The following is a 15,694-nucleotide window of genomic DNA, read 5'->3' on the forward strand; positions in this document are numbered from 1 at the left end:
GATTTATTGGAAACAGTTACATAGAATGGTATTAACAAGTTCATTTTCTCGGTACTGACAACAATGAAATAGCTCCTGAAAGGGAGGAGGCATACAGACTTGGCAACCTAAGGTTAGTGAACATCAACCTTCAGCGTGTTGGCGATCTCATGCAGGAGTTCCTCTGCACTTCTTTTCCTTCTTTTGGTGTGGAGCTGTCCACTCCTGGTACTTGTGCAAGCTGCCGGTGAAATCGGTGAACAGCGCGTCGATTCCAATCTCTTTGAGCCAGTACTCATATTCAGCATAAGGGTCTTGATGGAAGTTGAAGTGCAGGAATGAGTTCTCATTTCTGAATGTGTATGGATGCACCTACAATGCCACCATGATTCAGCATGGTACTGCCATCTAAGACCTGACATATGTATATATGTACATGTATAACAGAGAGAAATGTGTTGCTCACCTGAAGATTCAGAGCGTGTGCCCGTGCCACAAGATCGGTTGCAGGGCCTAGATGGTTATTCATTGGGGGGATAATTGTATCCTTCCATGGCCCAATCCCAATTACATACTTCCTTATGAACGCGAGATAGCCATTCGAAGTTATCTCATAGTATGACTGCAGGTTATAAATGATCTTTGAAAACTAGGAGTTTTCGGGTGATGAACTTGGTAGAAAAGAAATAGTGCTTACTGCTGATCTTACCTGGTTGGTATCTTGAGTTGGAACTGTGGTGTCGTATATTAGAAGCAGTTTTGGAGCATTTGTCATGTTTGAGATGTAAATTAGTGAAGTTGGAGCAAAGGATTGGATGAATAGTGGCTTCTTGAGCCAATCTTTAGACATATATTTGCCTTTGTAGCCATACTTGAGAAGCGTCCCAACAAACTTGTCCTCAAACTTCTTGCCACCTGACCACTTGACCTGCATGTTTATTTAGTAATCATATTGTGGAAAAAAGTCAAAAAATAGGTAGATATTAAAGTTGGTTCATTCTTAAGTAAACAAAGTGTCCACAGGAGTTGGTCAGGTTGAAATCACCTACATGCTGGTTGATGAATATAGGATTCTTGATCTCTGGGTATATTCCGACCACCCTATCAGCATGAAGTGCAATCAAAATAAACTCATCAAATGTAAGAATATTGTACTTCCCTGCAATATAGTAGGAGAACATTATTAGCAGTTGCAAAGGGAAAAGGGATTATATATATTTATAGGGACATTTAAATAGCAATTTATACAAATCCAGGCATCCATATTATACTGTATTTTATTTCATTAGTGATGAGATGTGAGCAGTATTTATGAAAGCAGAATGCAATATGAAAAAGCGAGAGATAGAGAAGACAAAAGTTATACAATTATACTGTTGATCCCTGAAATTGTAGCGCTGTTTCACCCTCAGTGATTTCAGTTCTCTTAAAGTAAAATCCACTGGAAGCAAGAAGAACTCCAAAAGTCAAAGTAGATTCACAGCCAAAAATGTCAGAAATAGCAAGAGCAAGAAAAGAAGCTTGAGACATGGTGTCGCATACCGATAAACCACCCAGTCAACTTAAATCTCTGGACATCATAGGTTCTCTTCCTGCCAGCAAACTCGGTACGGCTTGCGATGTCCGTCGTGGCATCCAGGATTACATCATGGAAACATATCAGATGTCCGTCCTTTGATGCAAGTATATCAGTCTCTATGAAGTCAGCACCTTCCTCGATTGCCCTCTGCCATAAACAATGCATATGTATATTCAGGTTTGCATTAAGATATTGGATTTCAGTCTTCAGAGAATCTCCATCAGTATAATAACAGGCTAATAGTCTGGGCATGATCTTCGGGATATTGCTTCAACATACACCTCCTTTCATTACGGTTGGGCATGTGAATGTGCTGCCCTAAAATTATAGTACTACTAAGCGTGTACGTGCACGCACATCCAGTTTGACCGTAATATTATTTCCAACATTAACTACAATTAGTGTTTATTCCAGGATTAATTGCATTTAATACAATTAATGCCATTTTTAATTAAGATTAACACAACTAATATGTTTCAAAATTATTGATGATGTGATGGATACATCATTGGATCAGCGTGAGACGTTGGATATAGGTGGTTGGATGGCTCTGATCATTTGGATTCACCGAACTCGTGCTTTTATAAGTACTAGTAGAATGCTCGTGCGTTGCCACGGGTTCTTGAAATATTTCACACATACAAACAATATAACACAAACACAATTATTTAATAACAGAAGTCCATTATTGCAATGTAATTGGATAACATAAAAGAAAAAATAACGAGATGTCCATGTAACAACTGAGTGATGTTCCAACTGAACATCTATTATAAAACTATTAATATTTAGATGATGCGCTTAAGACATTCTTTCATAATATCAGGAAAGTTTTCTCTAGCTTCATTCCCACGATGTTTTAGTAAGTATAATAAAAAATGCTTCCTCAATTCATTCCCATCCTGCAGAAACAAGACATGTAGTTAGTATGACAATTTCACGCCGAAGGTCTTAAAACATGTAACGCACAATACTCACCGTGCAAATCGGCTTCACCAATTCTTTACCGTTCCACCAGAGCATTAAATAAAAAATATAATAGACAGACACATTCCTGAAAAAATTTAATTTAATAATATAAAAAATATAGTGATAACAAAAGTAAATACTCTTGTTATGAATTCATTACCCGTCTACACTCGTTGGAACACTAAACGGAAATAAACGTTGCCATTTAGATATATCATAATTCCAACCAGTCATCTTTATTTCGAGTGCTTCTTTGAAATCCCTTGCAAAACTTTTTAATTTCAGTGAATGCCTCAAGTTTTTATCCTCTGACGATTGTGATGTTTGAATAGGATCCATAATATATAGACGATGTGCCTCTTTGTCGATGACGTACAATATGTATCGGCCGATGGATGCATAGGGAAGATAAATCTACAAGTGGAGTTATTAGAAACAACAACAAACCATCATAACGATGGACAAAATATTTTATTTACCTTATTGCAAGATGAGATGTCGTTCTCCATTCCAGGCCAGCTATCAAATAATGTTGCCAATGTCTGGATAGTTTCCTTCTCACAAAACTTCTGACCTCGTGTTGACTCTAGCATCATGGACTAAGTAAAAGAAGAAATATTGTTTAAACATGTTGATACTAATGGCACATAGAATGAAGAGTTATGATAACTTACACAAAATCGTAGATCCATGTAGTGTATAGGAGGGTCTGTGAATAATACTCTCTCATCACATGCCAGCATACGCACGGCAGTGTTGAAGCAATCATTGTCCATAGGCTGCTCCATCTTAAGTATGCACTGAAGTTTTTTAAGACTTAAACTCATTGAATCGGGTGTGCAGCTCCGGACCCATACCTTCCTGTAATTTGGATGGTAAGAAGAACAATAATATACATCCGCACATTAAATATTGATACATGATGCTTACTCCAAACACCCGGCATCATCGATCGACATGATGTACTTGCAGAGGTCGGCAAGTATTTGACGTTGGTCCGTGGGAATAATAGTGACTGGGGCAGGACGTTTTTCTTCGACTATGTCAGGAGGATTATCCAGGATCTCGAAATCAGAATTAGCTAAAGTTTCTTCGCTGACAGGTTTATGGTATATGGGACATCCTTTTAGCAAATTAAGCTCTGAATCAAGCAAAATGACTGCTAATTTTTGACGAAAATGTTTCATATCCTTCTAAAAAAATTATACAAAAAAGTTATATAATATTTTCAGATAAAATAACAAAATAATGTATAAAAATGAAATACCTGGGTGAACTGGTCTGACAGTCCATGTGATGTCCAATATTCCATGTAATTTAGCATAAACAACCCACATGATACGCTATAATATTTGGTAAGTGTGCTTTAGAATATCACACAGATGAATCAAATAAACAAACATTTTAACAATTGCTTACCCATGGGTTTGTATTGCCTCCTGAATTTGCTCTTCAACCGTCCATTCTGTAACACTGAGATCGGGCCACTTATCACCTCTAATAAACTCCGAACTCTGCTCTGCAAGTTTCAGCCATTTCTCGAGCCCCCGTAACTATCATATGAGAAATGTTAGGGATGAAGTCAAACAAAACATATGTTAAGATGAGTAAAAAAATAGATAGTTACCGTAGTAGCAAGGTCATTGCGTTTGACATTCTCACCAAGTGAGTCCAATACTTGGATCTCTCGTTTTTTGGCATTGGCGACTGCTAGATACCAATGGTAGCACGGCATGTTTATCGGAATGAATAACTGGTGTAAATATCATACAAATCACAATCACAATTAGACATAATTATTAATAAATCATTAGACATAAAAACTAAATAAAAAAATCCATAAATATATGCATGGATATGAAGACAACAACTAATCATATCTTGCTGTAGATAATTATTAACATGACGCACAATGCGACGATATTTTGATGGGTCGATGTCTCTTTCACCGTCTTCTTTTATCTGTCCAGATACAAACGTGCTAATAATGTGTACCTTTTCACCCGCTCTGTCTTGTAGATGGTCGTAAGCAAGGATGCAATATATGTAAGCATTTATCACATGTAAACAACATTTAGGATATATTTATATTTTATAATATTATATATTGTTCATATTATTGATTACAAAGTTTGTGCAATTGGTTTTACACCATCATGTAAGAACATATCATTTTTTATAAGGCATTTCAAATCGTCGGTTGCTAACAAGGCATCTCCAATGTCCACGAACTGGGTATCCTTGTGGGCACACTTTATTCATCGATGACTGTAATATCTCTAGGGGTACAAACATAGTCTGTCAAATTCATAAAAAGTGAGACAACTTAGTTAAAAAAATGAGCCAAATTAGTTGAATACAAAAGGCAATATCACAAAAATAAGATCGATAATAATATAAACATATACCTAGTGGGATAACACGCAAATTAGCATCCTTTTTTGGTTTGTTATGAGATATAACCTCTTCGACGTTATTATGTTGTGAATATCCGGCCCCTTCCTTCGACGTTGCATCTGAAACCTCCATGTATTCTTTCTGTGCATCTTCAATGTCCATATCCATGTCTCCTATATTCTGATTAAACAAGAATATAAAATAGACCATTCATATTATCATCTATAATATACATACAGAGTAAGGTTAGCTATATGCACCTCTTCTCGTGGTGTTTCAGTGTGGACTGTCACCGTTACATCAGTGCGTATGTCGGAACCCATCACTTTATATCTATGCTGAAATATAAATAGGATTTTTGTATGCATCATATAATAAAAAACGAAACAATCTAAATAAAGAATAAAAAGTTTAGGAAAAAAATATAAACAAAAAAAAATCAGAGATAAAGGAAAAGAAAATAAACAAAAAACACATCAATTATATATTTGTGTAATATAAGTTGAACAATTTTTTAATATATATTTCAAATTTTTTGTTTTATACAATTAACAAATTTAAAAAACACAGTGTTTATATATTCACTTAACATTTTACAATAAATGTTGAACAATTTTGTAATGGACGATGAACTTTTCAAAAAAACATGAACATTTCCTTAATACCGTTGAACACTTTTGTGACATGCATTGAACTCTGTATATTATAATAAAAACCAAACATTATAAATAAAGAATAAAAGAGTATAGGGAAAAAAATTTAAACATAACAAAAATAAAAAAAGAGATAAAGGAAAATAAAATAAACATAAAAACGCAATGATTATATATTTTTGTAATATAAGTTGAACAAATTTTTAATACATATTTCGAATTTTTGTAATATACAGTTACCAAATTTAAAAAACACAATGATTATATATTCATTGAACATTTTATAATAACAATTTTGTATTGGATGATGAACTGTTTTAAAAAACCATGAACATTTCATTAATACTATTGAACACTTTTGTGACATGCAACGAACGCTGTATATTATAATTAAAACAAATTAATGTAACTAAAAAATAAAAAAGAATAGGAAATAAAATATAAACAGAAACCCAAAAAAGTAAAGAGAAAAAGGAAAAGAAAACAGCAAAAAAAACGCCATGCCCGCCACGACGGGCCTGTTGCACGGCCCACCTGGCACGCAGGCCTCTAGGGCGGCATCAGAACTAAAACGACGCGCCGTCGCCCGTTCCCCTCCCCCCGCCGCATTCTACCTAACATACCTTATCCTCTCGTCTCGCTCACTCTCTCATCTCCTCTCGTCTCACTCACACAAACCCTCTCGCCCTTTCCCCTCCCCCCGCCGCATCGCCGCCCGCGTCGACGAGCAGGAAGACCCACTCTCCCGCCCGCCGGCCACCGCATCGGTCTCCTGCATCCACTGACCTTGGGGCTGCCTGCTGTGGACTGCGCGACCGAGCGTGACGGACGGGGCGCGCTTCCTGGAGCACCTGCGGGTGATGGATGCGGTCATGTTTTGGTCGGATCCGCGGCAGCGCTACTCTCCGGCGATGTCACAGCTGGATCCGCAGCGATGCATCACTATCTGCAACGACACAACTCCGGTAAGCCACTACCCATGCCTCACAAATCCATTCAACGCGGGCTGCTCAGATCCGCCCCCTCCTCGCCTTCTTAGCCACTGAACTCATTCTTTGTTCTCTCTGTGCCGCGGCGCCATGAGCAAACCTCACATGCACGGCGAGGACGACGACTGCTTGCCGACGCCGCCGCCCTCGGCAAGGAGGGATGTCATGCACATGCACTCAGCACGGATCCACGGCGGCGCTCCTCTCCGGCGATGTCGCAGGTGGATCCGAGGAGTTGCGTCCAGATCTGCAACGCCACAGCTCCGGTACGACACTCCCCATGGCAGATCCGCCCCCTCCTAGTCTTCTTCGAATGTTTCTAGCGTGCTGATGTGGTTCTCTATTCTATCTGTGGCGCGGGGCGGTGACCAAACCTCGCATGCACGGTGAGGACGATGACTGCTTGCCGACGCCGCCGCCCTCGGCGAGGAGGGATGACATGCACAAGCACTCAGCACGCTGTGCACCAACCGACGTGCCGCGGGGACACAGCCACCTCAACCAACGGCGCATCTGACCACCCCTCCACATCCCCACCGCTCCAGCCAGCCGGCCACAGGACATCGCTCTGTGCCCGCCTTATGCTGCTGCACCCCTCGGCAGCAACTCCCTCTCAGCAACAGCTAGCTCGCACGGATCCCGCTTATCTGATGGTAAGCAAATTAATCCTTAATCTGTGGCAGCATCTTTGCATCCTTAGATCTATTTTATAGGTTTTGTGCAGATGTTGAACTGAATATTGAGCATTTTAGTTTCCATATGTTTGTGTAGATGCTTGCTAGATGTTAGCTAGGGTTTCTGCTAATGTTTGCTAGATGTTTGCTAGGGTTTTTGGAGATGTTTGCTAGAACCTTGAGCATTATTATAGGGTTTGTGCAGATGTTTGCTACAACTTTGAGCATTTTTTCAATATGTTGCAGACCGTCTTGCTGTGCATGACGGATAACAGAAGACATTGACCTTTTATAGAAGGGGTACAGTTGTGCGCCTTTGATGCACCTATTGCTAGGTTTGGTGTATGTTTTTACTTAACTTTCTGAGAAATCCTTTCTTGGTCAGTTTCTTATCATCGGTAATGCTTTCGGATTAAAATAAGAAGCGCATAGCTCTTGCACATTATCTAAAAACTATGTTATCAAATACCCTAAGATGTTCAGAAAACAAGTCATGAACCAATGGAGGTTAAACTATCTTAGATTGTGGTGTGGCATATAATTAGCTTATGCAGAATCAATTGCTTTGATTTGAATTTATGCAAATTTACCAAATTATCACAAAAGTACACTCCCAAGAAAAGTTATCACCTGAGCAGGCATTATTTGGCATGCATATCTCAAAGTAACATGTTTAATGATTTCCTATTATTAGCCACTGCTATTACGAACCAGACCCACTTGTGAAGGCCACATTAACATTTGCAGGAGCAGCACTGGCACCTATTGCCCTGCTGTACTGATGCGGGCCAGAGCGAACTGGGATGCATGTGGCGATGAGAGGATGTATATGTCAGCTCCCTCACCTTCAACATGTCGATTATATGTGAGGGCTTCTTCTTATTTTTCCTTCTCCAATTTTAATTTTTATTATCCATGTGGAAAAAGATTTTAGGTTGTGTCCTCTCTTTTCATTAGTGCTCAGCCATGTCCTCTTGCAATTCAAAGTTATCCATATTGACAGCTCCTATTATTAATGTGGGTGCTTTACTCTTCATATTTTGATGCCTATGCATTTTACTGGAAATGTAGTATGGAGGACAATAATTCTTCATGGGAAAGTAACCGTAGTAGAACTAAGCTTAGGATAACCTATTTTTATGTGTGCTTTATTTTTAATTTCTAGCAGTGTATAATTGTTGTTTGTGAATTTTAGGATTGAATTAAACTAAACCCAAACAGATTAGCCCCTGATTTTAATTTTCTAGCAGCGTATAATTGAGGGACTGTTATCTTTCAATGCAAGCTTGCCAGTCATTTTATTAGCAATTATTATGTATGTGTTTTTGTTTTTTTGTTTTTGATGATGTCACTTTTAGTTAGTAGCATATTATGCAGTTACCATAGCATGGTTAGCAAACTTAAACGGGCGTTCGACTACTTCGTTTACTATTATACAGGCCTTCACAAATAAATACGAGCTCTTAACAATTCCACTCAATCATGTAGTGACTTAGCACAAACATGAACTGCTATGAGGTGTGCTAAGTTTGATACTTCTTAAAACAGTGGTTGTCACTGGATGTTTGGCCGATTAATTGTAGATGGAACTATTGTGGGATCTGGATCATGTTTTTTAATTGTTTTAGCTAAGTCACTACTATTTTAATTAAGGTAGTTATGGATAATTAGTTCACACATATTAAATTGATATGATCCATCCCATGCCGCGGCAGATATGGCGCGTCGACCGTGTGACTCCGCCCACAGACGACATACCTGTGCGGCCAGGGGATCCGACGAGCTATGTGCAGCGGGACCAACGGGTAACGGCCGCAGCGAGCTCAATGAAACGGGATCGGGTGCTCGGTCCGGTCCAGTTCCCGTCGCATCCGCGGCGGTGTTCGTCTCCTCGATCTGCATCGCCAGCAGCTCCGGTATGTCGCCCCCCTTCTTGATCCCGCCCCTCCCGTCCTCTTCTTCTTCCTTTATATAATGGTTTGATGTGGTTCCTCTTTCCTGATGAGCCGAGGCGCCGTGACCCGGCCTCACAGCCACGGGAAGGAGCGACGACTCCCCAACTCCACGGCATGGTGTGGTTGGCCAGTTCGTCACCAAGTCCCCAACGCTGTCACCAGCCGGACCTACTACGGTGCTAAGATGAGTCTTCCTCTATAAAAGCTTCTGTTCAAATTATAATGGATCTATTATTCTAACCAGCAAGCAATTTAAGTAGCAAGTTCGTTTTTCGATTGTTAGTTGTATCATTGTCTGCCAACACTGACACTAATTGACAGACAACCATGACCATCAATTATTATTTTTTTAGTTTCCAACTATTTTTCCAGCCAAGGCTCAATATATACTCTGCTATGAAACTTACCTACGACCATGACTTGACTCTTGGTTGTGAATTATAAATGGAGAACATGCAGCCAATCTTTTTGAATGAATTTGCTCATGATTTGTCTGGTTATTGTTCACTATGGGTGCATGGCTATTTTTGGGTTTGAGCCTTAGGCATGCAACAATGCCTAATATTTGTATTGTCTTGTTGACTACATAATCCAAAATCATTCATCAATTTTGATCCTAAATCTTATCACAATACTTTTGATACAACAAAAATTATTTCAACTTGCCATGTGGAAAATCAAGTAAGAGCATATCCATGTGTATGTTTCCTATGAATGGTACGGGATTTGCAAACTTATAAGGTATTAGATGTTTGACAAATATTTTTAACCAAAATTGTTTGAATTATTTGTTCTGATATGGCTGTTTGACTGATTGCAATGTTGTTTGTTTGTAGTTTTTTTCAAGTGTGTAAGCATAGATTTACATTTTGTACACCGGTGCAACGCACAGGGCTTTTATTACATGAAAGGACTTATTATTATGACTGTCATAATATTAAGATTTTCATAAGTGTTTGTTTATTTGTTTGTTCTCTGCCATGTTAAGAATTGCATGCATGCTTTTTTTTGCTATATAATGTGCTTAAGAAAATCACGTGTTCAGAATTGCATGCATACTTTTGTAGGTGAACATACAGAAAATGAAAGATAAATCATACTTTTGATAGTATATCTCAACCAAACATGATCCTAGTATAACAACTATTACACTTTTAGAGAATATAAAGATCCAGAATTGTTCGTACCTAGAGGAACTCGCCTTAAAGATGCTCCTTGCTTACACAAGGTACTCCTTGGGAAATTTTCGTCCAGGTCAGCTGTTGTGATGGCCGAAGGAAGAGCAAGGAGGGGGAGGAGGGATGGCAGAGAAGGTTAACATATATAGGTAGGACATTCGGAGAATAACTGGGTAGCAGATCATGGCTGAATATAGTTCTACCATATATAACAATGTTTTCTACCATATATACCATTTTTGATGGTGCAGATCTCTTTTCTTTTTCCATCAAATGCACACCTGTTAATAAATAAGCAAATAACTAAATAATCATAACTGTCTAAAGAATTAAATTATTGTATTAATTAAATAAAAAGATTTTCATTGCTTGCATGCCAAATTTAGCTACAGCAAACAAAAATCACAGCATGCACACTAATCATCTTCATGCTTAGCTATTTTTGTATGATTTAACAGTTTGTACTAATACTTCATTCAATAATTTGGTAGTAATGTACAGTCTCATTATACTTGTTGCAGTTGTAATATCTGAGAGACCACACAAGTTCGATGAATGCTGTCAATTCCAGATTATCCATGGTTTCCCAATGCCAAAGGTAACCAATACTAATTGTGGATTTATGGAATCAACTTTTTATTTTAGCGTTGATGTTGATCAGTACGAATTGACGTTATATTTACCTATAGTTTTTTTTGCCAAATATAATTCATGACTTTATGGATCTTTTGACATATCGTGGATGGACTTTACTATTTAGGGCTGCTCGTGTGTTAATGTGGGAGTTGTAGGATTTATACATATTAAGCTATAAATCTGCTACGTACTATACATGGAATAAAACTTACATTCATTGCTATGATTCAGCATTTCGTGTGAGCCTAGGACCACATACAACAACTGAATATTGCAGCAAGTTGAGAAATCTTGGCCTACCTAGCAACCTAGAAATATTTGCAACAAAAAGGCACCAAATGTCTATCTTCTGCCACCTAGAGATCCCCAAGACCACCTGAACTTTCAATCAAATGGATGATTAATCACTACAAATCGACATTAGCTCCCCCAAAAAAGTACAAACCAAACTGTAACTTGAGAGGGAGATAAACAGATCGAGTTTAGTCATGGTCCCACATATTCCAAGTTTTCCTTGCTATTGTTATTTCGATCTGTGCACACAAATAGTCAGGAAATAACTGTCATAGACAGAGGAATTAGCAGGAAGGAAGACATAGAGGAATAGTACAGGCTACACAGTATATTCTCTGAACCACAAGATAGATCACAACGAGCTTCCTCTTCCCAGCGCCAAAGCCACCAACCCCTCTGCATCCTCCGTGAGCAGAGCAGAGCACAACCGGCAGCACGACAACACGCATGCTTCACGCCCTTACACGAAACCCATCACCATGCTCGCGCGCAGTCGTGCCACTGCACACCAAGGCACCAACTGCGTACAGCAGGCCGGCCGCGCGCTCCTGCCATATGCTCTCTGACCGCGTCGCCGACAGAGCAAAGCCTGTCCGAGGAAATGGCTGAATTTATCTTCACCTGCACCATGAAGCGTGGCTAAGACCTACACTCGACCCGGATGCTCTACCCAATACCTCGGCTTCTTGCTCGTTCTCTTCTTCCTTATAGTATTCCTGCACATCTCAAATTCCTAGCGTGGCAGAGGTCAAAACAAAGGGCGAGGGAGAGGCGCATGGTACTGGCAAGCGAGTGGAATATGATAATGGAGGAAGAAGGATAACTCCTGATGCGCCACCCCCGCCCCATCAATGACCGCTCGTCGACGTCCAAGACAATAATGATCCATATCTAACCCACGTCCGCCTCCACATCCTTCTTCGGTTTGCCGTAAGCGACCTGAGCGGTGGGGACGAGAGTTAGTTGTGGTTGGAGGCGCTGGAAACCAGTGGGGGTTTTTAGGGAAAGAGCAGCGATCGGGAGAGGGGCACGAGGATCTAATCGGGAAGATCGGCAATGGGAGTGATCCTCGGAAGAATTTTTCGTGAATTGATCTTCTAACGGCGGGGGAATATGACACCCGCTTTGTACATCTTCGAGGAAAATGACAGTAGGTGCAGAAATAGTTGAAGGCACAATGCTGCCGCCGAAGGATGTAAATATCCTGTGCACACACATGCATTTGCCTAGTATGTGAAAAACATTAAACTCTGGCTGCTCATCTCATCTAGCGTCAAGCCCTATTACCCCTGTCCAGCTTCCCAAATGGAGCTACATGCTCATTCATGGCAGACAACCGAATGATTCGTTCATGACGTTGCAACAAAATCAATTAATAATCCAACAATATGGTAATAAAACCAAACTTCAATAATACCAAAACACCATAAAGTTTGAATAGGTTGATAATACCAAAACATCCTAATCTTTTTGAACATACGTCTATAGAGGACCCCACAAACTTATTATCTAATTATTCATATCAAAAAAAATTATCAAAACGATCCATAACAAATCTGAAGTATAGGAAAACATTCTTGGCATATCTGCATGCATCAGTCCATCTTCAGTTGCTTAAAACCCTCAGGGCCGCTCTAATCTCTGGCGGGATGTTTGCAGCAGCTTCATTGTCTTTGAACAGTAACATGTGGACCGTAGCTTGGTGTCTGAGCTGTATAGGATCCTAGGAAAGGTGCAAAAACTCAAATCATTTAATAAACTGGTTGGATATTAATTAGCACACATCAACTAATCATTTATGTATTTACGGTAGTGTTCATCCAACCCATGCTACGCAAACGACCAATCTGGTGAGCCATCTCCTGTAGCACAAAGAAGCCGGAGTGTTTGCTGCGACAAAATAAATAAATATTAAACATTATAACGGTCTGCATCTTATGTATGCGATCAATTTAGTATATTACCGACGAGCAGCACAGGACATGGTATCTTGTTCCCAATCCATGATTTGGTTATTCCAACCAGCGATCCTAGTCTGCAACACATTGTTGAATTCTTCCTTCAGCAGTGTGATTTCCTTCCTCATCAATATGTTATGAGTGCTATCTTTAGGATCAAACGTGTTGAAGGATGGATCCATCACGACAACCCTCCTCCTCAACCGGTTGACTACAAGTAACCCGTACGACGAATCCGGAAGTTTCAATGGTAGTAGATACCGTGGCAGGTCAACACATGTCAACTGCTATTATAATAAGTAAAACTAACTTTAAGAATGAGCGTCTCTTACAATTATAGAGTTGAACACATCATATTTAGGAAGAGGCTGGACCACAACATAGTTAATCAGCGTCGTGATGCGCTCTCCTTGAGTCATCTAGGAGTACCTCAGGCCCTGTGACTGAGCATGAAACTACAAGTCGAAATAATGTTTGCTCCCAACCCAGTTAGTGCCTGCGGTCCTCTCTAACTCAGCGCTCGCAAGCTTACGTACAACAAGGTTGAAGCATTCGGGTGAAGTTTTTTATGAAAAAAAGGGTGTCCTGGATCATTCGGAGGCTGATGTCGATTTGGTACGGCCGGGAGCTTCTTGTCCATGTTAAGCTGAAAAAATGCCCAACAAAAGACATCAATGGTCATCTTCTAGTTTAACTTTGTCTAACTAACCTATAAACCGAATTCATGTTTAGATTGCATGACATTGCACGAGGTCAGATTGTCCTCACCTAGATGTACCTACACGTATCAAATCTAGAACCTTAATTCATGGGCTTTGCATGTCATTGTTCATGTAGCATCGGATTCAACTAAAAAACTTATACATGTACGTATGAATGTTTTAAGATTGCCCATCTAGCTATCTTTCCTTGCTGTGTAAAAGAGTTTTCCAACATTATTTGTATATAGTAAAAGAATGTATAATAAGACAACTTACTTTAAGGTATCTTGGTCTTGAATGCCCATGATATAGTGAAATATGTATTGGAGTGCATCTTCCACGGCATGCATTAATGGGGGCAAAACATCCATGGGTGCAGGCACATCCTCCTGGGGACCGGGAACATCCTCCTGGGCCACAGACGCACCCTCTTCGGGTGCGTGTGCAGCGTTCCCAATGATCGTCTCCATTGGATAGAAAATTAGTTCCTTAGTTCTCGATCGGACATTGCTGATGGGATATATGTGAACTTGGGTGGGTGGTTAAATAGTAGGCAGATGGAGTTTATCATTTTGTTACCGTGACATCTAATAAATTGGAGAGTTGATATTGCCTTCCAAATGATCAACGTCGTTTAATTAAAGCAGTTATTCATTTCCATGTATAACATATTATAACTTGTGGACGGATCTGATCTTTCTCCCAGTATCAGATAATATATTCCCGATTACATTATTTCAGCCCACTTTGTCTGTGAATGCAACAGAAAAGGAAATAAAAGAAACTTCCTTTTCCTCCTCCCCGTGGTCGTCTGTATGTACAAGCATTATATCTTTATTAGGGTAATCATATCTCTAGATTTAATACAATCTTATTTTTCTATCACAGGCAAATGAAATATTTAATTTATTAACTCATATTAATCTATACACCGAAGGATTGCAACGGAGTACGTCTGCTAATAAATCAGAGAAGATGTAAAAGATCCAAACATGCTTAAAACAATTTTGTTTCTTTAGTATTTCTTTAAGTTACAAAATAGCTTTTACTATGTATACAATTTTCGCATATAAAAAATGCAATAGATACAATCTGTGATTTGTCTATTAAAATATTAAAGTTGTAAAAGTGAAATTATAATGTTTTTTTGTTCACTTATTTTCTCACTGAAAAATAATGCTTTGGCCTTTTTATGTCACTTGTTTGGTTGACTGTATATAAACTCATTGTAGTTATCTTTTGATGTTTTGATCTGGCAGCTTTTATTATACATCCCGTTCGACTGCATATGAACTCACTTTACAAGACATTCAACATGAAGCTATTATAATACATCCCGTTAGACTGGTATGAGATTTTTTTCTTCTTTCTGGAACTTGTCGTGCTGATGGTAACATGGGAATTCCTTGATACTAATGTATCGTATTACATATTTCTGTTTTTAGTGTAAATGTGTTCATTTACCAACCTAACCTTGGTGAATCTACAATCAGGGGCAGCCATGCCTTCTCATGTAAGAGTAAGATCCACAACATTTTAATAACTTGAGTCCATTACAAATCTACAATCAGGGGCAACCTTGATACCTATTGAGATGCATATGCACATTTTTTCGTCCTCTTATTCAGTCATTAGTGCCTCCTTTATTTTATTGTTATTTAACGTGATAGGTAGGTATATATGGCTATTATGTTTAGAGAAAGTTCATCCATACAACACAAACGTTTTATTC

General features: G+C 39.1%; 1 protein-coding gene across 1 annotated transcript in view; it reads right to left on the minus strand.

Annotated features, from left to right (window-relative positions):
• The window catches only part of LOC119269667 (glycerophosphodiester phosphodiesterase GDPD6-like), a 23,112-nt gene continuing 7,418 nt past the window's right edge, over window positions 1-15,694 (minus strand). The window contains exons 3-8 of the mRNA XM_037551598.1: window positions 1,522-1,705; window positions 1,346-1,420; window positions 1,029-1,138; window positions 689-907; window positions 446-601; window positions 1-351 (exon numbers count right to left, since the gene is read on the minus strand). Coding sequence (XP_037407495.1) covers window positions 148-351; window positions 446-601; window positions 689-907; window positions 1,029-1,138; window positions 1,346-1,420; window positions 1,522-1,705 — 948 coding nt within the window. The 3' untranslated portion in view covers window positions 1-147. The remainder of the gene's footprint in view (window positions 352-445; window positions 602-688; window positions 908-1,028; window positions 1,139-1,345; window positions 1,421-1,521; window positions 1,706-15,694) is intronic.

The sequence above is a fragment of the Triticum dicoccoides genome, chromosome 1A, assembly GCF_002162155.2.
Source record: "Triticum dicoccoides isolate Atlit2015 ecotype Zavitan chromosome 1A, WEW_v2.0, whole genome shotgun sequence".
NCBI lineage: Eukaryota > Viridiplantae > Streptophyta > Magnoliopsida > Poales > Poaceae > Triticum > Triticum dicoccoides.